This window comes from Hypomesus nipponensis, chromosome 19 (genome assembly GCF_054491055.1).
Source record: "Hypomesus nipponensis isolate SF chromosome 19, ASM5449105v1, whole genome shotgun sequence".
Classification (NCBI taxonomy): domain Eukaryota; kingdom Metazoa; phylum Chordata; class Actinopteri; order Osmeriformes; family Osmeridae; genus Hypomesus; species Hypomesus nipponensis.
Window position 1 is genome coordinate 15,418,785 of NC_140379.1, and position 27,499 is coordinate 15,446,283.

Below are 27,499 nucleotides of genomic sequence, written 5' to 3' on the forward strand. Positions count from 1 at the left end.
ATGACCCAATTGTCAGGTAAGATTCACGCACACACACATACGGACACGCACACACACTTCTACACATTCCAGCCAGGAACTGCCGATACCAAACACATTCTGGGCCGTCGCTGGGCACCCCTCAGTTTCAAATGGTGTTTTCTCTCTAGGGGCAAACTCTTCTTACCTGGACATGGTTTGCAGTACATGGGGCAACTACCACTTCAAGACGTTTGACGGGGACATGTTCCAACTGCCCTCCACCTGCAACCACATCCTTACGTCTCACTGCCGCAGCAGCAGCAACTATGAGGACTTTAACATCCAGATGAGGAGACAGGTGGTGAACAACATACCCACCATCAGCAAGATCACCATGATGCTGGACGGCACCACAGTGGAGATCTCTAAGGACTCCATCCTGGTCAACGGCAAGACGTAAGTCTGCTTCTATACTCACTCATGGAACGACTGCACAGATACACACTACTCACTTAGAACTACAGCTGACAAGATCATTTAAGAATGTGAATAACAGTTTAGTGGGTGACCAGAGTTCCATTTTGTTGTGAATGTTCTTTTGCTGCACAATTCTCCCATTGGAATGAATACATTTAAAACCTGCACTATAGTTGCATGACTCCTCTGTCTCGCTGACTTCTCTGGCTGTTGGCGAAAACGACATCTCAGTCTATTCACCTCATTAATATAAAGCTGCAATATCAGTTTCTGTGAATCACTAACAGAGGTTGTTTGGAAACCCGGTTTTGACAAAGTTTCCCTGCCTCCGATGTGTATGCAAATGTACCACTCTTGCTTTGCATATTGAAATTACCTAAACAATTTTGATTCCGGTTAGAATGTGTTAAATCCCACTTTGATACCGTCAGACAGAGTCTGTACAGGTAACCATGGCAGGTTTGTCTCAAATTATTGGTCACTCATACTGACAATATTTTAAATCTGTCCCCTTTATTACAGGGTGGTTGTGCCATATGTGTACTCTGGAGTGTCAATCAAAAACATGAGCTCCATCACAGTCCAGTCCAAACTGGGGTTGTTGCTTATCTGGAACTTGGAAGACTCACTACGGGTAAGATGAGAACTTTATTAGTACAGGCTAAAACACTGAATGAACAAATAGGACATTCTGTGATCTGTAAAACAGATAAAGTTAAAACAAATATTTACAGATGAACGCAAAGTGATTGTCAAGTGAACAGTTTGACAGGTTCCGAATGTTAGGAAAGCAAACACCAGTGCACATAGGCAGACTCTGAAAACATAACCAACGCAAATACCACAAAGCATTTATTTAACCCAACACCCAATGTGCTAACAATTATGGCTGATGGAATTTAAAGGTTTTTAGACCTTAAATAGTGATGTTAAAGACATTAGAGCACAAAGACAGTCATAATTGAATTTCTTGATGATCTTGACTTGGATTTTGCAGATCGAAATGAACCCGAAATTCCACAATCAGACATGTGGGCTCTGTGGCGATTTCAATGGAGTTGAGACATATGACGAGTTCATCAAGAATGGTAAAATAATAACAGTTATCTTTTATGTAAAGTGCTAATCTATGAGTTATATTTATGTTAACGGTTAATATCCTGCTTTGCTCTATCAGGTGTGAAGCAATCTGTGTCATCCTACGGAGAGCAGTGGAAGCTAGACGATCCCTTGGAAACGTGTTATGAACCTGTACTCAATTCTGCGGAGAGCTGTGGAGATATGGTAATGTTAAGCCTATGTAAATCTCTCATGTGATAAGCAGTTTACTGAGCAACTTTATGTAAAAATGTTCGGACTGGATTTGTACAGTCGGTTGTTGGCCTACACCCACAATTAGAAAAATCACTCATCACTCAAAGTCACTCATCCTTCTACCCTGCTAATAGATTAACTATGAAGAAAATGCTGTGTGGGGCCTACAAAATTGCAACGCAAACTGGCAACAAGACTAATAGGACGCTATTGGGATTTGATTCTTTTCCAGGCCTTTTGTGAGTCGCTTTTCAAGGCCCCAGTGTTTGCAGACTGTGCCAACCGCTTGGACTTTGAATCCTTCGTCAAAGCCTGCATGGCAGACATGTGCCACTGTGACAACAACACCTCCTTCTGCCTATGTGACACCCTTTCCGAGTTTTCCCGCGAGTGTGTCCATGCAGGGGGCTCCCCCATGCAGTGGAGAACAGAGCAGTTCTGTGGTAAGTCAAGCGGGACTACGCCATGTCAAGTTTTTCCTGAAAACACACGCACTGTTTAGCATCCTCTCAGGTAATATGGATGTATAATAACTATATTTTAGAATACATTTATATAATTGAACGAATGACGGTATGAATCCATACAATTCTGAATTCTTACATGAAAACTATTTTTACACAATCACTGCATACACAACCATCCCATATTATCTTTGTGGGAAAAGATTGAACTAAGAAAGTTCCGTTTAATCGTGAATTTGATTAAACAATGTTTCCACAGGAAAGAAATGTCCCTACAACATGGTGTACCAGGAATGTGGCAGCCCCTGCGCTGACTCCTGTTCCAACCCCCAGAGCAGTCAGCTCTGTAACAGTCACTGCACCGACGGCTGCTTCTGCCCTCCAGGTACACACAGTACTACCCTCACAACCTCTGCGACAAGAGTAACCTAACCCAAATGAAGAATGATTAGAAAATACAATCTGCTTTATTAAAATGTCATGGGAAAATAAAATCTGTTTTAGTGAAATGTCATAGGAAAATATGTTATTATAAATGTTTTATTATTGTATTATTTTGTGCATTCTAAGAGGACAGTTGGGTTATTTGCTTCTGCTTCCTCCATATTAAATGGAGGTTAAATAAAAATATCTTTGTAATGGTCATACTCTGTGGCCGTGAATAATCTCTCTCCCTCTCTCTCTGCCTCTCTCCATCTCTCACTCTTTCCATCTCTTTTGCTTCCTCAGGTTCTGTCTTTGATGACGTAAATAAGACAGGCTGTATCCCACTACGTGAGTGTCCTTGCTTGCACAATGGACAAACATACGGCACAGGAGAATCCTACTCAACCAAATGTAAAGACTGGTAGGTCTAGCTGAGGACATTATATCTCATCTGTGTACAATGCAAGTATGGTCCACATTTACCGTAATACATGATTCCATGTATGCAGGTAAAATGAGATAAGTCAAAGTATTGTCTCATATGTCTCATGTGTCATATGTCTATGTGTCATACCACTGTGTTGTTCTATGTAGCATGTGTTCCTCTGTCTCATAACACTGTGTTGTTCTATGTAGCATGTGTTCCTCTGTCTCATAACACTGTGTTGTTCTATGTAGCATGTGTTCCTCTGTCTCATAACACTGTGTTGTTCTATGTAGCATGTGTTCCTCTGTCTCATAACACTGTGTTGTTCTATGTAGCATGTGTTCCTCTGTCTCATAACACTGTGTTGTTCTATGTAGCATGTGTTCCTCTGTCTCATAACACTGTGTTGTTCTATGTAGCATGTGTTCCTCTGTCTCATAACACTGTGTTGTTCTATGTAGCATGTGTTCCTCTGTCTCATAACAGTGTGTTGTTCTATGTAGCATGTGTTCTGGTGGTCAGTGGAGCTGCCAGCAGAAGGACTGTCCAGGGACGTGCTCTGTGGAGGGAGGGTCTCACATCAACACCTTCGATGGGAAACTCTACACCTTCCATGGAGCCTGCTCTTACGTGCTGGCTAAGGTACGCCGCTCTTCATTACAGAGCTCAGGCCTTTCATTAAATTGTTGTGGGAACTAGGTGCTGCCTGTCCAGTAAGTCTGTCAGTCTGTTTGTTTCTGAACTGAAACGTCCCTCGATCTCTCTGATGCTAACCCTGTCTGTGTGTGTTTGCCGTGTTGCAGGAATGTAATGGGTCCCGGTTCAGAGTGCAGGGAGATCTGGTGAAGTGTGGCTTGTCAGACACAGAGACCTGCCTCAGATCCATCACCCTGGCTCTGGGTAGCCCACCCACAGTAAGACACTGCTGCTGCTGCTCAGTCCAAAAGGAATCAGGAGACCATTGTTTGATTTTGAAAATGTGGTTACCGTGCGAGAACAATGGTTTCTAGAATGTTGTCTATGTTCCAGAAACCTCTAAAGATGTAATCTCAGTCTGATTCAGCATGTCTACACACCATTTTACAGGTGATCAAAGTCCTGTCCAGTGGGAATGTCTTAGCCAATCAGATTCTCACGCAACTTCCTCTTTACACCGGTTAGTAACCTTGACATATTATCGCATGTGGTGACTAAAATGATACACATCAAAGGGGTTGGTAAACCAACGTCTGATCATTGTCCTCTCCCCGTGCTGCAGCGGATGTAAGCATCTTCCAGCCCTCCTCCTTCTTCATCTTCATCCAGACCTCCGTAGGTCTGCAGCTGGAGGTGCAGCTCGTTCCCAACATGCAGCTCTACATCACCGCCAGCCCCGCCCTCAAGGGCTCGACATGCGGTACGGCCCTGCCCCACCGTCCACCTACGTTTACCGTCTCTTCCTCCCCCCCACATTCTCCCGGTCCTCCTCCACCTCTCTATCTACTCCATCTCCTTTTCTTTCTCCTTCTACTTCTGCCTTCTCCTCATCTCCATATCCTCATTTCCATCTTATATTGATGACATCTATCTGTCCCCCCCCACTGCAGGTCTGTGTGGGAACTTCAATGACATCCTTGGTGATGACTTCAAGGTGATGAGTGGACTAGTGGAGGCCACCCCTGTGGCCTTTGCCAACACGTGGAAGACCATGGCCAGCTGTCCTGACGTCAGCACCTCCTTCTCAAATCCCTGCAGTCTGGGAGTGGAAAACGGTAAGGCGCAGAGCCATCTCTTTGGGAGTGCAGTCCACAGATGAAAAGAATCACAACTTCATAACGTCGATAATGATATGCGAATGTGATGACAATATGCCTGTCTGACTCACAGAGAAATATGCCACGTTCTGGTGCACCAAGCTGACAGATCCACAAGGGGCGTTCTCTTCCTGCCACTCAGTGATCAACCCGGAGACCTACAAAGATGTGAGTCCTTCTCACACTGACTCATCATTCACAGAGGCAGTTGTGCATTTAACACATGGCAGCACTTCCCATTCAAGTAAATTAACTGCCTGCTACTGTTAATGTAACTATATGGCAAAACCTATAGTGACAACATTGTACCAACATAACCAAACAACATGAATATACACTCACCTTATAAAATAGTAAATTCTTACATAGACTAAACTCATACATACACTCAAATTGAGAAATACCTGTGAATCCCTTTTTGGGTTTGTTCCTTCCTTCCTTCTCTGAACACCCAAATTTGTCTCTGTGTAGAACTGCATGTATGACAGCTGTAACTGTGAGAAGAGTGAGGACTGCATGTGTACTGCTGTCTCTTCCTACGTCCACGCCTGTGCTGCTGCGGGGATCATGCTCCATGGCTGGAGGGACGGCATCTGCTGTGAGTCCAACACGGACGCATCTCCAACACACTTGTGACGCGCGTCTAACACAGTTGCAGCACTCATCCCTCTCTCTCTCTCTCTCTCTCTCTCTCTCTCTCTCTCTCTCTCTCTCTTCTCAGCTAAGTACAATTCGTCCTGCGCCCCTGGGACGGTCTACGACTACAACATGGTCAGCTGTGGACGGACCTGCCGCTCTCTCAGCCAAACTGACCGCAGTTGCGGCCAGGACTTTACCTCTGTGGACGGCTGTGGCTGCCTCCAGGGCACCTACCTGAACCAGGCGGGCCAGTGCGTGGAGGCCAGCAACTGCCCCTGCTACGACAAGGACACCATCGTCCCAGCGGGAGAGAGCACCAGCAAGGATGGAGCCAGCTGGTGAGGAGAAACAAACAGGGTTGGCATGTTCAAATGGGGTCAGGTCAGGTTTGGGGTAAGGGTACCTCTCAGGATTGTCGCAAAAAGCATCATATCTCCGATATGTACTGCTCTTTTACAGTGTTTGTAAAGACGGAATGCTGAGCTGTGGAGGGCAACTGGAAGGTAAGCGTAATCATTTCTGCCAGACCTGATTCTGATGAGCTGCTGTATTTCAGTGGGTGGTTTTAAATCGAGAGACGAGTCACGTCAATTCCAGATCATATCAGTAATTAATGACTATTGAATTGATTTAACTGTGTTTGTGTTTTCAGCGCTACAAGGCTGCATTGCTCCCATGGTTTACTTCAACTGTTCCAATGAACCACTCGGAGCCACTGGAATTGAGTGTGAGAAGAGCTGTGAGACCTTGGACATGTTCTGTGTGAGTAAAAAACACTCCACGGACATCATACTGTGAATGCTGTGCATCACATTCAAACTTACATTGTGTTCCTGCTGTGGTATGTGTGTATCCATGTTGTACTTTGGTGTGTTCACACTGCAGATCAGTACAGATTGCACATCAGGCTGTATGTGTCCCACGGGCCTGGTGGCTGATGGAAAAGGTGGCTGCATCCTGGAGGACAACTGTCCCTGTGTCCACAATGGAGCTATATACCAGCCTGGTCAAACCCTTAAAGAAAAGTGTAACACCTGGTATGTCTACAGCTGCCCTCATGCATCTCCACAGCTGGTACCTCGCAGACATCGCAAACGCTAACCAACGTTCCAGTACCTGACTATCTGTACTGTATGTGTGTGTGTGTCTGTTACATGTTGTTTACAGCACATGCAAGGCCAGGAAATGGGAGTGCACTACAAAGGAGTGTGACCAAGTATGTTCCATGTACGGAGATGGAAATTATATAAGCTTTGACAATGTACGGTACACTTTCAATGGAGGATGTGAATACACTCTGCTACAGGTATGTGTCTCTGTTGGTGGCCAGTGTTTGTGTGGTGTAAGCAGTCAGATTATGCCCAATTCTGCGTATGCTTTTGATCATCTGGTCTTGACGCTTGTGTATGTCTTCACCAGAACTCCTGCAGTGGCAATCTCACCTCAAACAGCTTCAGAATTAACACCGAAAATGTGCCCTGCGGTACCACAGGGACCACCTGCTCTAAAAACATCAAGCTCTACATGGGGGTATGCACAACCGTTCTGTCTGGCAGACAAACATGTCCAAAGTCATCTACCGTGGGATTTCATTGCAGACTGACTGTCTGTATTTCTGTGTGTGTGTGTTTTTATGGGTGTGTTTTTGTGTTTATGTCAGGCTAATGAACTGCTGCTGACCGACAATGGGTACCAGGTCATTCGAGAAAATGGAGGATCATTTCCCCAGCAAATAAGTAAGATGGGAATATATTTGGTCATTGAGGTGCAGCCTGGACTCATCCTGATGTGGGACACAAAGACAAGCTTGTTCATCAAGATGAGCCCATTGTTTAAGGTACACACATGTAATACATTACATTACATTTAGACAGTAGTAATAGACACACACTTACACAAAGCCACTGGTTTTAAATGCCATTCTTCAGTATTTTACTGTTATTCTTCTGTCATTCTTCTGTCAATTCACTAAAAGCTATCTTTAAAAGTTTGTTATAGGAACTTCATGAATTCTCCATTGTTTGTTGACTTCAGGGACAGGTCTGCGGTCTGTGTGGTAACTATGATGGCAACGGACAGAACGACTTAACCACTAGAAATCAAGAGACAGTGGTGGACCCACTGGACTTTGGAAACAGCTGGAAGAACAACCCCACCTGCCCTAACGCTGTGTCCAGCAAACCGGCCTGTACCACCAACCCCTACAGACAAGCTTGGTCTTTAAAGAAGTGCAGTATCCTCCAGAGTAAAGTCTTCCAAGCATGTCACTCTCAGGTGAGTTCATGACAGGAACAGATCGGGAATGTTGAAATACGTATACTTAGTAGCATGCTCATTTGGTTTGTTAACCTTGTGTTTAACATTTTGTCCCAAAGGTGGATCCAACTCCATATTATGAAGCTTGCGTCCGAGACTCGTGTGCTTGTGACAGCGGAGGAGACTGTGAATGTTTCTGTACCGCTGTGGCTGCTTATGCCGAGGCCTGCAACGAAGCTGGAGCGTGTGTGTCCTGGAGAACACCACAGATATGCCGTACGTTTGTTCAAAATCAGCCTCACTTATAAACAGAGAGAGACTAAGGGCCCGATCTTGACGACGCAAGTGTCAATCTTAGTTCGCACTCGACACAAAGGCGACTATTCCCTCTAAAGATGCAAGTTGAAATGACCTTGCGCTCCCGTTGGCGGTTCAGCGAAAACGGAGGCGTGTTCTGGCGTAAACGTTCCGTGGTGCTATCTTGCAGTTTCCGAAAAACTTCCGCTACTGACCAGGAAAAACGTGGTCTTAAGTCAATGGCGCATTATTCAGATGCTATTTTAAGGGCGCAAGCTCCGTGCGCACTGCTGGCGAGGCCAGGGTCTTCTTTCAGCGAAGCTACCTTACATTGTTTTGAATTATGGCTTCTTACATTTCTTCAATGATTATAAAAAGATTTTCATAAGAAATTTCTACGTATGTGAACCTGATTAGTAACAATTGTGGCAATTTCCTCCCACCCCTGTTTAACCGAAGCTAATTTGGGTGGGTTTCTTCTCCCATCTCCATTAGGATCAGAATCAGAATTCGGTTTATTCGCCATGTAGCCTGTTACCCAAACACGGAATTGACTGTGGCAGGAAGGCGCAAACAATAAACATATTGGGCCTACTGGTCTTAAATTAAGTTAAAAAAGTACAATAGCTTAAATAATTCTAAGAACTAAGCAATTAAAAAATATAGCCTAACAATTTAAAAGATAATTTAATGTAATGAGAAAACTGCTCTGCCTTTCCCATACAATGTCATGTCTCTATCTTTTACGGCCCTGACGAGAACGTCGGTCTCCTCGGCTGTGAACCACTCCTGGCGTGCGCCTGGCAAATCCGCCGTTATTATAGCAATTCGCCATGGAACAAGCGCTGCTCTTAAAGGGAATGTGAGATGACACTGATTGGTTTATTTCACGTGACACCCAAACCACACCCATTACTAATGTAGCTACTTCGGACCTGCCCATTTTAGATTTGCGCCAGGCGCAGTCATTTATCCCGCTGGCAAAATAGCAACCGAGCCGGAGTCCCGCCCACAAAGTTACTTGCGCTTTGCATTTTGATACTTGTGTTTCAGATCGTTAAAATAGGGCCCTATTAGGTGGATCTGCTTGAGGTTCCCAATCACTGCTGTCATGTCCTAATAAACTGTCAATCAGCAGATCTATTCATTCTAGAACAGTGTGTTATTGCATACTTCATTGTGTCATCTATTGCAGCCTTGTTTTGCGACTATTACAATGCTCCTGATGGATGTGAGTGGCATTACAAGCCATGTGGAGCTCCCTGTATGAAGACCTGCAGGAACCCCTCTGGAAACTGCTCTAGCCTCATCCCTGCTCTGGAGGGTAAGTGCATAGCTTACCCAACATAAATCAAGACTGTGTGGGAATTGCAGTAAGACGTTTCTGGCAATGTTCATCAGAACACAATAAACCGACTGCGCTGAAAGGCTTGTTTGACCTGCTTTCCTCAATACTCCCGTTCAACCACAGAGTTTGGAGGTGTACATGGATTTGTATGAAGCTAATGTTGCTTTGTATTGCAGGATAATCACAATGCTCATACGTACTCTTTGTGTGCTATAGGTTGCTATCCCAGTTGCCCACCTTCCAAAGCCTACTTCAACCAGGATAGTATGACATGTGTGCCTCTTGACCAGTGTGGCTGTTATGACTACCAGGGAAACCATTACAGCAATGGAGCCCGAGTTCCAACTTTAGAACAAAACTGTTACACTTGGTAAGTTGTTATATATGGTCTTGCTGACAAAAATCTGTAATACATGAATGCAATATACAGTTATATACTACAATGATCAATCTGTTTTGTTATAGCTACTGTACGATGAGTGGAGTAAGCTGCAGCTACGATGTTAAAGGTAAGACAAACAAGCCCAGATATCGGAATAAAAAGATTTAAAAATTGTAACAGTTCACAGTGATTGATCATCTGACAAATTACATGTATTTCCTTCAGCTTGTACATGTCTGTACAATGGTAAAACCTACCCATATGGATCGACAATCTACAATACCACGGATGGCATTGGGAACTGCATCGAAGCTGTTTGTGGAGTCAATGGGGAAATTACAAGGAATTTGTACCCTTGTCAGACAACAACTGCACCACCAACATCAACCACTCCGGTGACCATAACCACAGCCAGCTCAACACCTACAGTGTCCACTACCTTGAGACCCACAACTGTCTTTACATTCTCAACACCTAGTAAGGCAATTAAAGGAATAGATTACCTTTCCGAAATTGGTTTTAAAGTTACTTTATCCTACTACTCCCATTATGTGGGACACTGCAATTGTTAGGATAACTGTTCTTATGAATGAGTATTAACAGTGACAGGCATTACCTCAAAATTCAGTCTTCAGACTCAGTGTTTTCTTGTTTACAGATATTACATCATCTACAGAACAGCCCTCAACAGCAAGTCCATCAACAACTGGACAGGTTGTCTCTACTCCTGAACCAACTACAGTTACTACAACGACCAGTGTACCATCTACATCTACTTTGGGAACAACTACCATCGTGGTTGAAACTACAACACAGGCAGAAACCACAACTGAGGCTATTGTATCAACATCCACAGTGCCTCCTAAAGTAGAGACCACAGGCCCTACAACTGCAGCTACAACGGTGGTGGTTGAGACTTCATCTACAGAACAGCCCTCAACAGCAAGTCCATCAACAACTGGACAGGTTGTCTCTACTGCTGAACCAACTACAGTTACTACAACGACCAGTGTACCATCTACATCTACTTTGGGAACAACTACCATCGTGGTTGAAACTACAACACAGGCAGAAACCACAACTGAGGCTATTGTATCAACATCCACAGTGCCTCCTAAAGTAGAGACCACAGGCCCTACAACTGCAGCTACAACGGTGGTGGTTGAGACTTCATCTACAGAACAGCCCTCAACAGCAAGTCCATCAACAACTGGACAGGTTGTCTCTACTGCTGAACCAACTACAGTTACTACAACGACCAGTGTACCATCTACATCTACTTTGGGAACAACTACCATCGTGGTTGAAACTACAACACAGGCAGAAACCACAACGGAGGCTATTGTATCAACATCCACAGTGCCTCCTAAAGTAGAGACCACAGGCCCTACAACTGCAGCTACAACTCTGCTGGTTGAGACTGGGTCAACAGCCGCAACTCCCAAAACATCTGGTCAGCTTAGTTCAACTGCCCAACCAACAACGGTCACATCAACAAGCACTTTGCCAACATCAACAAATACTGGATTCACAACACTTTTCTTCACAACTACTTTCCCTCCAACTTCAATTGCACCTATAACAAAAACCTTGCCTTATATTACAGGAACACTGCCAACAAATTCCCCAACACAGGCAGAAACCACAACGGAGGCTATTGTATCAACATCCACAGTGCCTCCTAAAGTAGAGACCACAGGCCCTACAACAGCGGCTACAACGGTGGTGGTTGAGACTTCATCTACAGAACAGCCCTCAACAGCAAGTCCATCAACAACTGGACAGGTTGTGTCTACTGCTGAACCAACTACAGTTACTACAACGACCAGTGTACCATCTACATCTACTTTGGGAACAACTACCATCGTGGTTGAAACTACAACACAGGCAGAAACCACAACTGAGGCTATTGTATCAACATCCACAGTGCCTCCTAAAGTAGAGACCACAGGCCCTACAACTGCAGCTACAACGGTGGTGGTTGAGACTTCATCTACAGAACAGCCCTCAACAGCAAGTCCATCAACAACTGGACAGGTTGTGTCTACTGCTGAACCAACTACAGTTACTACAACGACCAGTGTACCATCTACATCTACTTTGGGAACAACTACCATCGTGGTTGAAACTACAACACAGGCAGAAACCACAACTGAGGCTATTGTATCAACATCCACAGTGCCTCCTAAAGTAGAGACCACAGGCCCTACAACTGCAGCTACAACGGTGGTGGTTGAGACTTCATCTACAGAACAGCCCTCAACAGCAAGTCCATCAACAACTGGACAGGTTGTGTCTACTGCTGAACCAACTACAGTTACTACAACGACCAGTGTACCATCTACATCTACTTTGGGAACAACTACCATCGTGGTTGAAACTACAACACAGGCAGAAACCACAACTGAGGCTATTGTATCAACATCCACAGTGCCTCCTAAAGTAGAGACCACAGGCCCTACAACTGCAGCTACAACGGTGGTGGTTGAGACTTCATCTACAGAACAGCCCTCAACAGCAAGTCCATCAACAACTGGACAGGTTGTGTCTACTGCTGAACCAACTACAGTTACTACAACGACCAGTGTACCATCTACATCTACTTTGGGAACAACTACCATCGTGGTTGAAACTACAACACAGGCAGAAACCACAACTGAGGCTATTGTATCAACATCCACAGTGCCTCCTAAAGTAGAGACCACAGGCCCTACAACTGCAGCTACAACGGTGGTGGTTGAGACTTCATCTACAGAACAGCCCTCAACAGCAAGTCCATCAACAACTGGACAGGTTGTCTCTACTGCTGAACCAACTACAGTTACTACAACGACCAGTGTACCATCTACATCTACTTTGGGAACAACTACCATCGTGGTTGAAACTACAACACAGGCAGAAACCACAACTGAGGCTATTGTATCAACATCCACAGTGCCTCCTAAAGTAGAGACCACAGGCCCTACAACTGCAGCTACAACGGTGGTGGTTGAGACTTCATCTACAGAACAGCCCTCAACAGCAAGTCCATCAACAACTAAACAGGTTGTCTCTACTGCTGAACCAACTACAGTTACTACAACGACCAGTGTACCATCTACATCTACTTTGGGAACAACTACCATCGTGGTTGAAACTACAACACAGGCAGAAACCACAACTGAGGCTATTGTATCAACATCCACAGTGCCTCCTAAAGTAGAGACCACAGGCCCTACAACTGCAGCTACAACGGTGGTGGTTGAGACTTCATCTACAGAACAGCCCTCAACAGCAAGTCCATCAACAACTGGACAGGTTGTGTCTACTGCTGAACCAACTACAGTTACTACAACAACCAGTGTACCATCTACATCTACTTTGGGAAAAACTACCATCGTGGTTGAAACTACAACACAGGCAGAAACCACAACTGAGGCTATTGTATCAACGTCCACAGTGCCTCCTAAAGTAGAGACCACAGGCCCTACAACTGCAGCTACAACGGTGGTGGTTGAGACTTCATCTACAGAACAGCCCTCAACAGCAAGTCCATCAACAACTGGACAGGTTGTGTCTACTGCTGAACCAACTACAGTTACTACAACGACCAGTGTACCATCTACATCTACTTTGGGAACAACTACCATCGTGGTTGAAACTACAACACAGGCAGAAACCACAACTGAAGCTATTGTATCAACATCCACAGTGCCTCCTAAAGTAGAGACCACAGGCCCTACAACTGCAGCTACAACGGTGGTGGTTGAGACTTCATCTACAGAACAGCCCTCAACAGCAAGTCCATCAACAACTGGACAGGTTGTCTCTACTGCTGAACCAACTACAGTTACTACAACGACCAGTGTACCATCTACATCTACTTTGGGAACAACTAGCATCGTGGTTGAAACTACAACACAGGCAAAAACCACAACTGAGTTTCTTGTATCAACATCCAGAGTGCCTCCTAAAGTAGAGACCACAGGGCCTACAACAGCAGCTACAACGGTGGTGGTTGAGACTTTATCTACAGAACAGCCCTCAACAGCAAGTCCATCAACAACTGGACAGGTTGTTTCTACTGCTAAACCAACTACAGTTACTACAACGACCAGTGTACCATCTACATCTACTTTGGGAACAACTACCATCGTGGTTGAAACTACAACACAGGCAGAAACCACAACTGAAGCTATTGTATCAACATCCACAGTGCCTCCTAAAGTAGAGACCACAGGCCCTACAACTGCAGCTACAACGGTGGTGGTTGAGACTTCATCTACAGAACAGCCCTCAACAGCAAGTCCATCAACAACTGGACAGGTTGTCTCGACTGCTGAACCAACTACAGTTACTACAACGACCAGTGTACCATCTACATCTACTTTGGGAACAACTACCATCGTGGTTGAAACTACAACACAGGCAGAAACCACAACTGAGGCTATTGTATCAACATCCACAGTGCCTCCTAAAGTAGAGACCACAGGCCCTACAACTGCAGCTACAACGGTGGTGGTTGAAACTTCATCTACAGAACAGCCCTCAACAGCAAGTCCATCAACAACTGGACAGGTTGTGTCTACTGCTGAACCAACTACAGTTACTACAACAACCAGTGTACCATCTACATCTACTTTGGGAACAACTACCATCGTGGTTGAAACTACAACACAGGCAGAAACCACAACTGAGGCTATTGTATCAACATCCACAGTGCCTCCTAAAGTAGAGACCACAGGCCCTACAACTGCAGCTACAACGGTGGTGGTTGAGACTTCATCTACAGAACAGCCCTCAACAGCAAGTCCATCAACAACTGGACAGGTTGTGTCTACTGCTGAACCAACTACAGTTACTACAACGACCAGTGTACCATCTACATCTACTTTGGGAACAACTACCATCGTGGTTGAAACTACAACACAGGCAGAAACCACAACGGAGGCTATTGTATCAACATCCACAGTGCCTCCTAAAGTAGAGACCACAGGCCCTACAACTGCAGCTACAACGGTGGTGGTTGAGACTTCATCTACAGAACAGCCCTCAACAGCAAGTCCATCAACAACTGGACAGGTTGTGTCTACTGCTGAACCAACTACAGTTACTACAACGACCAGTGTACCATCTACATCTACTTTGGGAACAACTACCATCGTGGTTGAAACTACAACACAGGCAGAAACCACAACTGAGGCTATTGTATCAACGTCCACAGTGCCTCCTAAAGTAGAGACCACAGGCCCTACAACTACAGCTACAACGGTGGTGGTCGAGACGTTATCTACAGAACAGCCCTCAACAGCAAGTCCATCAACAACTGGACAGGTTGTCTCTACTGCTGAACCAACTACAGTTACTACAACAACCAGTGTACCATCTACATCTACTTTGGGAACAACTACCATTGTGGTTGAAACTACAACACAGGCAGAAACCACAACTGAGGCTATTGTATCAACATCCACAGTGCCTCCTAAAGTAGAGACCACAGGCCCTACAACTGCAGCTACAACGGTGGTGGTTGAGACTTCATCTACAGAACAGCCCTCAACAGCAAGTCCATCAACAACTGGACAGGTTGTGTCTACTGCTGAACCAACTACAGTTACTACAACGACCAGTGTACCATCTACATCTACTTTGGGAACAACTACCATCGTGGTTGAAACTACAACACAGGCAGAAACCACAACTGAGGCTATTGTATCAACATCCACAGTGCCTCCTAAAGTAGAGACCACAGGCCCTACAACTGCAGCTACAACGGTGGTGGTTGAGACTTCATCTACAGAACAGCCCTCAACAGCAAGTCCATCAACAACTGGACAGGTTGTGTCTACTGCTAAACCAACTACAGTTACTACAACGACCAGTGTACCATCTACGTCTACTTTGGGAACAACTACCATCGTGGTTGAAACTACAACACAGGCAGAAACCACAACTGAGGCTATTGTATCAACATCCACAGTGCCTCCTAAAGTAGAGACCACAGGCCCTACAACTGCAGCTACAACGGTGGTGGTTGAGACTTCATCTACAGAAAAGCCCTCAACAGCAAGTCCATCAACAACTGGACAGGTTGTTTCTACTGCTAAACCAACTACAGTTACTACAACGACCAGTGTACCATCTACATCTACTTTGGGAACAACTACCATCGTGGTTGAAACTACAACAAAGGCAGAAACCACAACTGAGGCTATTTTATCAACATCCACAGTGCCTCCTAAAGTAGAGACCACAGGCCCTACAACTGCAGCTACAACGGTGGTGGTTGAGACTTCATCTACAGAACAGCCCTCAACAGCAAGTCCATCAACAACTGGACAGGTTGTGTCTACTGCTAAACCAACTACAGTTACTACAACGACCAGTGTACCATCTACGTCTACTTTGGGAACAACTACCATCGTGGTTGAAACTACAACACAGGCAGAAACCACAACTGAGGCTATTGTATCAACATCCACAGTGCCTCCTAAAGTAGAGACCACAGGCCCTACAACTGCAGCTACAACGGTGGTGGTTGAGACTTCATCTACAGAACAGCCCTCAACAGCAAGTCCATCAACAACTGGACAGGTTGTGTCTACTGCTAAACCAACTACAGTTACTACAACGACCAGTGTACCATCTACGTCTACTTTGGGAACAACTACCATCGTGGTTGAAACTACAACACAGGCAGAAACCACAACTGAGGCTATTGTATCAACATCCACAGTGCCTCCTAAAGTAGAGACCACAGGCCCTACAACTGCAGCTACAACGTTGGTGGTTGAGACTTCATCTACAGAACAGCCCTCAACAGCAAGTCCATCAACAACTGGACAGGTTGTTTCTACTGCTAAACCAACTACAGTTACTACAACGACCAGTGTACCATCTACATCTACCTTGGGAACAACTACCATCGTGGTTGAAACTACAACACAGGCAGAAACCACAACTGAGGCTATTGTATCAACATCCACAGTGCCTCCTAAAGTAGAGACTACAGGCCCTACAACAGCAGCTACAACGGTGGTGGTTGAGACTTCATCTACAGAACAGCCCTCAACAGCAAGTCCATCAACAACTGGACATGTTGTTTCTACTGCTAAACCAACTACAGTTACTACAACGACCAGTGTACCATCTACATCTACTTTGGGAACAACTACCATCGTGGTTGAAACTACAACACAGGCAGAAACCACAACGGAGGCTATTGTATCAACATCCACAGTGCCTCCTAAAGTAGAGACCACAGGCCCTACAACTGCAGCTACAACGGTGGTGGTTGAGACTTCATCTACAGAACAGCCCTCAACAGCAAGTCCATCAACAACTGGACAGGTTGTGTCTACTGCTGAACCAACTACAGTTACTACAACGACCAGTGTACCATCTACATCTACTTTGGGAACAACTACCATCGTGGTTGAAACTACAACACAGGCAGAAACCACAACTGAGGCTATTGTATCAACATCCACAGTGCCTCCTAAAGTAGAGACCACAGGCCCTACAACTGCAGCTACAACGGTGGTGGTTGAGACTTCATCTACAGAACAGCCCTCAACAGCAAGTCCATCAACAACTGGACAGGTTGTGTCTACTGCTAAACCAACTACAGTTACTACAACGACCAGTGTACCATCTACGTCTACTTTGGGAACAACTACCATCGTGGTTGAAACTACAACACAGGCAGAAACCACAACTGAGGCTATTGTATCAACATCCACAGTGCCTCCTAAAGTAGAGACCACAGGCCCTACAACTGCAGCTACAACGGTGGTGGTTGAGACTTCATCTACAGAAAAGCCCTCAACAGCAAGTCCATCAACAACTGGACAGGTTGTTTCTACTGCTAAACCAACTACAGTTACTACAACGACCAGTGTACCATCTACATCTACTTTGGGAACAACTACCATCGTGGTTGAAACTACAACACAGGCAGAAACCACAACGGAGGCTATTGTATCAACATCCACAGTGCCTCCTAAAGTAGAGACCACAGGCCCTACAACTGCAGCTACAACGGTGGTGGTTGAGACTTCATCTACAGAACAGCCCTCAACAGCAAGTCCATCAACAACTGGACAGGTTGTGTCTACTGCTGAACCAACTACAGTTACTACAACGACCAGTGTACCATCTACATCTACTTTGGGAACAACTACCATCGTGGTTGAAACTACAACACAGGCAGAAACCACAACTGAGGCTATTGTATCAACGTCCACAGTGCCTCCTAAAGTAGAGACCACAGGCCCTACAACTACAGCTACAACGGTGGTGGTCGAGACGTTATCTACAGAACAGCCCTCAACAGCAAGTCCATCAACAACTGGACAGGTTGTCTCTACTGCTGAACCAACTACAGTTACTACAACAACCAGTGTACCATCTACATCTACTTTGGGAACAACTACCATTGTGGTTGAAACTACAACACAGGCAGAAACCACAACTGAGGCTATTGTATCAACATCCACAGTGCCTCCTAAAGTAGAGACCACAGGCCCTACAACTGCAGCTACAACGGTGGTGGTTGAGACTTCATCTACAGAACAGCCCTCAACAGCAAGTCCATCAACAACTGGACAGGTTGTGTCTACTGCTGAACCAACTACAGTTACTACAACGACCAGTGTACCATCTACATCTACTTTGGGAACAACTACCATCGTGGTTGAAACTACAACACAGGCAGAAACCACAACTGAGGCTATTGTATCAACATCCACAGTGCCTCCTAAAGTAGAGACCACAGGCCCTACAACTGCAGCTACAACGGTGGTGGTTGAGACTTCATCTACAGAACAGCCCTCAACAGCAAGTCCATCAACAACTGGACAGGTTGTGTCTACTGCTAAACCAACTACAGTTACTACAACGACCAGTGTACCATCTACGTCTACTTTGGGAACAACTACCATCGTGGTTGAAACTACAACACAGGCAGAAACCACAACTGAGGCTATTGTATCAACATCCACAGTGCCTCCTAAAGTAGAGACCACAGGCCCTACAACTGCAGCTACAACGGTGGTGGTTGAGACTTCATCTACAGAAAAGCCCTCAACAGCAAGTCCATCAACAACTGGACAGGTTGTTTCTACTGCTAAACCAACTACAGTTACTACAACGACCAGTGTACCATCTACATCTACTTTGGGAACAACTACCATCGTGGTTGAAACTACAACAAAGGCAGAAACCACAACTGAGGCTATTTTATCAACATCCACAGTGCCTCCTAAAGTAGAGACCACAGGCCCTACAACTGCAGCTACAACGGTGGTGGTTGAGACTTCATCTACAGAACAGCCCTCAACAGCAAGTCCATCAACAACTGGACAGGTTGTGTCTACTGCTAAACCAACTACAGTTACTACAACGACCAGTGTACCATCTACGTCTACTTTGGGAACAACTACCATCGTGGTTGAAACTACAACACAGGCAGAAACCACAACTGAGGCTATTGTATCAACATCCACAGTGCCTCCTAAAGTAGAGACCACAGGCCCTACAACTGCAGCTACAACGGTGGTGGTTGAGACTTCATCTACAGAACAGCCCTCAACAGCAAGTCCATCAACAACTGGACAGGTTGTGTCTACTGCTAAACCAACTACAGTTACTACAACGACCAGTGTACCATCTACGTCTACTTTGGGAACAACTACCATCGTGGTTGAAACTACAACACAGGCAGAAACCACAACTGAGGCTATTGTATCAACATCCACAGTGCCTCCTAAAGTAGAGACCACAGGCCCTACAACTGCAGCTACAACGTTGGTGGTTGAGACTTCATCTACAGAACAGCCCTCAACAGCAAGTCCATCAACAACTGGACAGGTTGTTTCTACTGCTAAACCAACTACAGTTACTACAACGACCAGTGTACCATCTACATCTACCTTGGGAACAACTACCATCGTGGTTGAAACTACAACACAGGCAGAAACCACAACTGAGGCTATTGTATCAACATCCACAGTGCCTCCTAAAGTAGAGACTACAGGCCCTACAACAGCAGCTACAACGGTGGTGGTTGAGACTTCATCTACAGAACAGCCCTCAACAGCAAGTCCATCAACAACTGGACATGTTGTTTCTACTGCTAAACCAACTACAGTTACTACAACGACCAGTGTACCATCTACATCTACTTTGGGAACAACTACCATCGTGGTTGAAACTACAACACAGGCAGAAACCACAACGGAGGCTATTGTATCAACATCCACAGTGCCTCCTAAAGTAGAGACCACAGGCCCTACAACTGCAGCTACAACGGTGGTGGTTGAGACTTCATCTACAGAACAGCCCTCAACAGCAAGTCCATCAACAACTGGACAGGTTGTGTCTACTGCTGAACCAACTACAGTTACTACAACGACCAGTGTACCATCTACATCTACTTTGGGAACAACTACCATCGTGGTTGAAACTACAACACAGGCAGAAACCACAACTGAGGCTATTGTATCAACATCCACAGTGCCTCCTAAAGTAGAGACCACAGGCCCTACAACTGCAGCTACAACGGTGGTGGTTGAGACTTCATCTACAGAACAGCCCTCAACAGCAAGTCCATCAACAACTGGACAGGTTGTGTCTACTGCTAAACCAACTACAGTTACTACAACGACCAGTGTACCATCTACGTCTACTTTGGGAACAACTACCATCGTGGTTGAAACTACAACACAGGCAGAAACCACAACTGAGGCTATTGTATCAACATCCATAGTGCCTCCTAAAGTAGAGACCACAGGCCCTACAACTGCAGCTACAACGGTGGTGGTTGAGACTTCATCTACAGAAAAGCCCTCAACAGCAAGTCCATCAACAACTGGACAGGTTGTTTCTACTGCTAAACCAACTACAGTTACTACAACGACCAGTGTACCATCTACATCTACTTTGGGAACAACTACCATCGTGGTTGAAACTACAACAAAGGCAGAAACCACAACTGAGGCTATTGTATCAACATCCACAGTGCCTCCTAAAGTAGAGACCACAGGCCCTGCAACTGCAGCTACAACGGTGGTGGTTGAGACTTCATCTACAGAACAGCCCTCAACAGCAAGTCCATCAACAACTGGACAGGTTGTGTCTACTGCTAAACCAACTACAGTTACTACAACGACCAGTGTACCATCTACGTCTACTTTGGGAACAACTACCATCGTGGTTGAAACTACAACACAGGCAGAAACCACAACTGAGGCTATTGTATCAACATCCACAGTGCCTCCTAAAGTAGAGACCACAGGCCCTACAACTGCAGCTACAACGGTGGTGGTTGAGACTTCATCTACAGAACAGCCCTCAACAGCAAGTCCATCAACAACTGGACAGGTTGTGTCTACTGCTAAACCAACTACAGTTACTACAACGACCAGTGTACCATCTACGTCTACTTTGGGAACAACTACCATCGTGGTTGAAACTACAACACAGGCAGAAACCACAACTGAGGCTATTGTATCAACATCCACAGTGCCTCCTAAAGTAGAGACCACAGGCCCTACAACTGCAGCTACAACGTTGGTGGTTGAGACTTCATCTACAGAACAGCCCTCAACAGCAAGTCCATCAACAACTGGACAGGTTGTTTCTACTGCTAAACCAACTACAGTTACTACAACGACCAGTGTACCATCTACATCTACCTTGGGAACAACTACCATCGTGGTTGAAACTACAACACAGGCAGAAACCACAACTGAGGCTATTGTATCAACATCCACAGTGCCTCCTAAAGTAGAGACTACAGGCCCTACAACAGCAGCTACAACGGTGGTGGTTGAGACTTCATCTACAGAACAGCCCTCAACAGCAAGTCCATCAACAACTGGACATGTTGTTTCTACTGCTAAACCAACTACAGTTACTACAACGACCAGTGTACCATCTACATCTACTTTGGGAACAACTACCATCGTGGTTGAAACTACAACACAGGCAGAAACCACAACGGAGGCTATTGTATCAACATCCACAGTGCCTCCTAAAGTAGAGACCACAGGCCCTACAACTGCAGCTACAACGGTGGTGGTTGAGACTTCATCTACAGAACAGCCCTCAACAGCAAGTCCATCAACAACTGGACAGGTTGTCTCTACTGCTGAACCAACTACAGTTACTACAACGACCAGTGTACCATCTACATCTACCTTGGGAACAACTACCATCGTAGGTGAAACTACAACACAGGCGGAAACCACAACTGAGGCTATTGTATCAACATCCACAGTGCCTCCTAAAGTAGAGACCACAGGCCCTACAACTGCAGCTACAACTCTGCTGGTTGAGACTGGATCAACAGCCGCACCTCCCAAAACATCTGGTCAGCTTAGTTCAACTGCCCAACCAACAACAGTCACATCAACAGCTGCACAAACCACAACCAAGTGCTTCTGCATTGCTGACGGCAAAATATATCAACAAGGTAATTAATTTGTCTGCTGTTCCTATTAAATAGTATAGTAAAACATGTTGAATATTACACAAGGAAATGAAGTTTGTTTTGTCTTGCTCACCTCTCTCTTTTTTCCTTTTTTTTTCTTATAAGGTGACCTTGTGTATAATGTAACTGATGAAGCTGGCTGGTGCTACACCGCTCACTGCAACTCTTCCTGCCAAGTGGAAGTCAAATCAACTCCATGTCCTTCCACTGCTCCACCCACGTCAACTACTACTCAGTACAGTGCATCATCTGAGACCCTGCCCACAACCCCATCAGAAGTTAAACCAACATCCCCAGCCAGCAGCACACCTTTAAATACTTTCGACTGCTCCAAGTTGCAGCCACCAAGAAAGGTTTGAGACTATGCAACCTTATTGTCTACAAAACATACAACTTATTTTGATGTCCTGCCTAATTTAATGGTCGTCCACCTGTTCTATGTTGAATAAGCAAATAAATAAAAAAACACTTAGCAAATGCCATTTCCTTTGCTAATAATATGTTTTTAACAGGAAGGAGACGTTTGGGAGGTGAACAAATGTACCTCGGCAACTTGCGTCGGTGGCAAGGTTATTGAGTTACCAGTTTCTTGCCCACCAGTGACAACCCCAAGCTGTGAGAATGGACGGCCACCTGTCAAAAACTTTGATGCAACAGGATGTTGCTATCAATATGAATGTGAATGTAAGTCACCATCTCAACACTAGGATTGGTGCAAGTTCTTTTTTAATTCAGAAAATATGGTACATTTTGTAATTACATTTTGTAATTAGAATTTGGAAAATTGTTTTCTTCTGCCTGTTCTAAGTACAAAAATGTTTCAATTCTTCTTGCACAGGTGTCTGCAGCGTGTGGGGAGAGAGCCACTACCTTACATTCGATGGACAATCCTACAACTTCCAACAAAACTGCTCCTACTATCTGGTCAAGGAGATCCTCCCTAAATACAACCTGAGCATTGTTGTTGATAACAACTACTGTGCAGCATCTGGCAGCTCCTTCTGTCCTCAGTCCCTGATCATCTCTTACCAGTCCTCCCAGATTGTCATGACACAGCTGAACTCTGACAACACAATCACCAATGTGGTTTGTACACATTCGACACACCTCTGCTTGCATGACTGTCAGCATGGATATAAATCTATCCATGTATGCTGTATGAGGATACTGTTTGTAACATGTTACTCCAGCAGCTTGGTTACCTTATTCAAATCAAACAGATCTTGGGAACCAGATGCTTAAAAAAAAAAACATTGTTGCATTAAAGATGGTAACAGAAAGCTTATTGACCCCAAACCTCCCTTTTTCTGTCGGGTTGGCTATGTAACCTCCAGGCTTATGTAAACCAGAAGAGAGTTTACCCACCCTACTCTAAAGACGGCCTTGACCTGACCAGTACTGGCATGGAGCTGACCTTGGGCATCCCAGCGATCCTTGCCCAGGTGGTCTACAAGGGCTCCTTCAGTATCAACCTGCCTTACTCCCTCTTCCATGGCAAAACAGAGGGACAGTGTGGTGAGTTGTTTAACCACCACACCAAATACTAGCCCTTCTACAATCTGAAAACTAAACTACAGATTTAACCCCTGTACGTCTACTCAACTTATTGTACATTTTTCCTCCTCCACTCCCAGGTACATGTGACAACTCCAAGGACAACGACTGCCGATCACCTAACGGACAGATGCAAAACTGTGGCACATCTGCTCCTGAGTGGCAAGTCAGCGACAGAGACTGTCTTACACCTCCCACAACGGTGCCTCCTACCACCTCCGCCCCATCCAGCACTAGCGCTGGCTCGGGATCCACCCCTGCTCCTTGCAGACCAGCCATCTGTGACATCATGAACAGCAAGTAAGGAAACTGTAAAAACATGCCTTGCTCCGTTGTTGCCCTCTGTATGACCTGCACCAAATCCTGAGAGTTGTTAGAAAACCTTACATTTTCCAGATAAACCACACTGCTGTTCAATTCCAGTCTGTGTACAGTGCAGACCATCCAGTCTTGCTCCATTCCAAGCCTGTCCCTGTCCTTTGCAGGGTGTTTGAGCCGTGCCACACATCTGTGCCCCCCAACGCCTTCATTGAGGCATGTCGCTCAGATGTGTGCAGTGGGGCAAACAACAGCTGTTCCAGCTTGGAGGCCTACGCCTCTGAATGTTCCAAGGCTGGTATCTGCATTGACTGGAGGAATGCCACCAACGGACAGTGTGGTAAGCAGCTCAGCATGAGCATCTGGCCCCACTGACGTTAAACTAATTCAGAATGACAGATTTGAAATGAATATTTTTCTACTCTTCCATACAGCTCATATCTGCCCCAACGCTAAAGTTTACATGCCATGTGGTCCAGTAGTTCAACCAACCTGTAGCAGCAGGTAAACAACATTCCTCTGTCTCTGACCTATATAGAATAAGCTATAAACATGTAGGGACCTTTTACGAAACACTTGTACTGCATGGGAAATATTTGTCGTTTATTCACACAGGTTGCAGCTCCTGTCCACAAACGCCTCTTCCGCGACCACGGAAGGTTGCTTCTGCCCATCTGGAACTATCCTCTTCAGTAGCTACTCTGACACTTGTGTCCCCTCCTGTGGTAAGGCTGGTTCAGTAGGCCTATTCTCAGACTAGGTATCCAGTTATTTGACCTCCACCTAAACATAGGACTAGTCCCGTCAAAAGAAAAGAATAGGAAATGGGTTTCCAAAAACCTGTCATAACATCACGTTTGAATCAATGTTTTCACTAGTAGGGTTTTATTTGTAATGGAACTAAAAGTCAACCCTATTCTTTCCATCTCACATTCATCATTCTTTGTGGCAATTTCCTAGATTGCACTGGTCCTGATGGCCAACCTAAACAGGTAAGCAGCGCTCCCTCCAGTATCGATCTTATGCTATCGAAACATCAAAGTAACACATCAAACTGCATTAGCATTATCATACAAAACTCACATTTGTTGTCAAATCAACCAACTGTACTCCTATAGTATTGAATCAGGACTCCATTGTACAGACCTCATCCTTACACTGGACTGTCCTTATTCTCCATCCAGTATGGTGAAACGTGGACGAGTGGCTGTAAACAGTGCACATGTGACAAGGGATCCATGAGTGTTCAGTGCCAGCCAATCCCATGCCCCCCAACCACCAACATCACCTGCTCAGAGCCTGGATTTAAACTGGTCACTAAGACAGTTGACTGCTGCCTGAATTACACATGTGGTAAGATACAAAACCTCTAGGTGAATGGGATAGAGGGTGAGAGTTATGTTTGGGTCAGGGTCATATACCAGGCAACATTGGGTTGGGGTTGCCCCTAACAATATGAACAACTGTTTTGTTTTCTCTCTTCAACAGAGTGTGACATCTTGCTGTGCCCTGCATCCACGGTGGTCTGCAAACCAGGCTTTGAGGCTATCATCTCCACTGACACCACCTGCTGTCCTACCACCCAGTGTGGTAAGTCCAGTGCATCTACCTCAGGAGGCGTAGGTGACCTCGTCTAGATGACAAAAGCAAGTCACATGGGATGGTATTTGGTAGGCAGTCTAATTCATCTCTGTTCTTCCCTCTGCAGTTCCCAAGGGTGTGTGTGTCTACAACGACGTAGAGTACAAGGTAAGAGACATCATGTGACATGAAAAGTCCAGCTGCAGACCTGCATTTGTTGAAGGTACCATCTTCCTTAGATGTACAACTATAATATGAAGTTGTGTACTCCAACGTGTGTGTGTGTGTGTGTGTGTCTGCAGCCAGGTTCCAAGGTGCCTAGTAAGTCATGTGAGGAGTGTACCTGTGGCTCTACCGTGGACCCCATGACCCAGTTGAACATTATCACCTGTACCCCCATTACATGCCAAACCAACTGTTCTCAGGTAACAACCAGTCACGTTCAGCGAGCAGCGAGTTACCTGTCACTTGTATTTCACATCTAGTCATTTTTCTATCTGTTCACTCACTCTCACTGACGTAAGCCTCTTCCCCCCACCCTCCACAGGGCTATGAATACCAGACTGTGGTTGGTCAGTGTTGCGGGAAATGTGTTCAGACCAGCTGTGTGGTCATGCTCTCCGACAACACCACACACATTGTTCAGGTCAGTAAGTGTGTGACAATGTGTGTATGTGTGGGTGTGTTTGTGTTGCCTGTATGTGTTCTGGAGACCTGATTTCGCTTTTGTGTGTCTTTCAGATGAACGAGACATGGTCGCCACCTAATGATAAATGTTTGAAGTACACATGTGAGATCAACAACGGCCAATACGTTCCAAAGATGACGGAAACATTGTGTCCTGCCTTCACCCCAGAGAACTGTATCCCAGTGAGAATCTGATTCATTCTTACTCTTTTGTGGAGTACAATTCTTCTAAGACGCTTTGATTTAACAGTATCATCTGTCAGAGCTAAATCTTTTTATCCTCTTTCCGTAACCAGGGCACAGAGACCACTGATGCAAACGGTTGCTGTAGAACTTGTAAGTTAATGTCTAGAACAAGAAGACATCAGTAAATAGAAGCTGAGCATGTGCCGACTGATTCCTAACCTGTGTTCTATGCTCTGTCTCAGGCACACCCCGCAGTGTGTGTGAGGTTCAGACAAGCTCCGCCCATCTGGTGATGAAGGGCTGTAACTCCACCCTGCCTGTGGAGATCACTTCCTGTGCTGGAGCCTGTCAAACATCGTCCATGTGAGTCCTCCATTATACCTCATAATGGACGGCTGGGGAATACGAAATATAATGCACACAACTGCTGCTCCACTGTCGATTTAACAACCCTTCCTCTGTCTCCTGCGCTTGTGTTTGTGGCGTGTGAGCAGTTACTCTATGGAAGCCAACGTGGTGACGCACCAGTGCTCCTGTTGCCAGGAGGCCAGCACCAGTCAGAGGCAGGTGGAGCTGAAGTGTGGGGATGGCTCCACCGTCACACACACATACATCCACATCAACACCTGCTCCTGCCACGTCACAGACTGCCAGCAGGGGGCGACGGCCGCCCCGACATCCTCAAAGCAGCGCCGGAGGAGACGCTGAGAACAGATTTGGGACTTTTGACCTTTTATTTCCCTGACCAAGTGTTTATTTAAACCCATCCACATTTCGACAACTTCGCAGAGGTTTTTCTGGTATAAACTAGTCTTATACCATCTATGTTAAAGTATGTAGGATATATTGTCTTAACAGTGTAGTATAGAATTGTAGGCTTGAATAAATAATAGCAACATAAACTCCAAATGTGTCCT

The 27,499-nt window shown here is 45.4% G+C and overlaps 1 protein-coding gene across 1 annotated transcript; it reads left to right on the forward strand.

The window, feature by feature from the left end:
- On the forward strand, window positions 1-27,491 carry LOC146247198 (mucin-5B-like). Its single transcript, XM_084682845.1, has 57 exons — window positions 1-16; window positions 150-417; window positions 961-1,072; window positions 1,436-1,526; window positions 1,616-1,722; window positions 1,985-2,195; window positions 2,476-2,601; window positions 2,946-3,063; window positions 3,573-3,711; window positions 3,873-3,983; window positions 4,156-4,225; window positions 4,328-4,465; window positions 4,656-4,820; window positions 4,936-5,030; window positions 5,334-5,460; window positions 5,584-5,839; window positions 5,961-6,010; window positions 6,154-6,263; window positions 6,387-6,538; window positions 6,669-6,807; window positions 6,921-7,031; window positions 7,162-7,338; window positions 7,536-7,775; window positions 7,877-8,033; window positions 9,250-9,378; window positions 9,619-9,772; window positions 9,868-9,911; window positions 10,010-10,261; window positions 10,443-10,561; window positions 12,326-12,460; window positions 13,334-13,972; window positions 15,662-15,709; window positions 16,358-16,450; window positions 17,678-17,734; window positions 19,442-19,702; window positions 19,853-19,996; window positions 20,390-20,482; window positions 20,894-21,787; window positions 21,962-22,238; window positions 22,362-22,609; window positions 22,769-22,940; window positions 23,095-23,342; window positions 23,591-23,771; window positions 23,891-24,110; window positions 24,296-24,468; window positions 24,563-24,632; window positions 24,744-24,853; window positions 25,089-25,120; window positions 25,313-25,481; window positions 25,617-25,718; window positions 25,837-25,877; window positions 26,012-26,134; window positions 26,257-26,355; window positions 26,451-26,579; window positions 26,693-26,732; window positions 26,825-26,945; window positions 27,077-27,491. Exons 1-57 carry the CDS (start codon window positions 1-3, stop codon window positions 27,288-27,290), a joined length of 9,117 nt encoding a protein of 3,038 aa, XP_084538971.1. The 3' UTR covers window positions 27,291-27,491.
- The last annotated feature ends 8 nt before the right edge of the window (window positions 27,492-27,499 follow it).

Excerpts from the sequence above, each read along its gene's own strand:
- LOC146247198 (XM_084682845.1), top strand. Across the intron at positions 1,723-1,984 it reads CGGAGAGCTGTGGAGATATG|GCCTTTTGTGAGTCGCTTTT; the intron begins GTAATGTTAAGC and ends ATTCTTTTCCAG. Across the intron at positions 2,602-2,945 it reads CGGCTGCTTCTGCCCTCCAG|GTTCTGTCTTTGATGACGTA; the intron begins GTACACACAGTA and ends TTGCTTCCTCAG.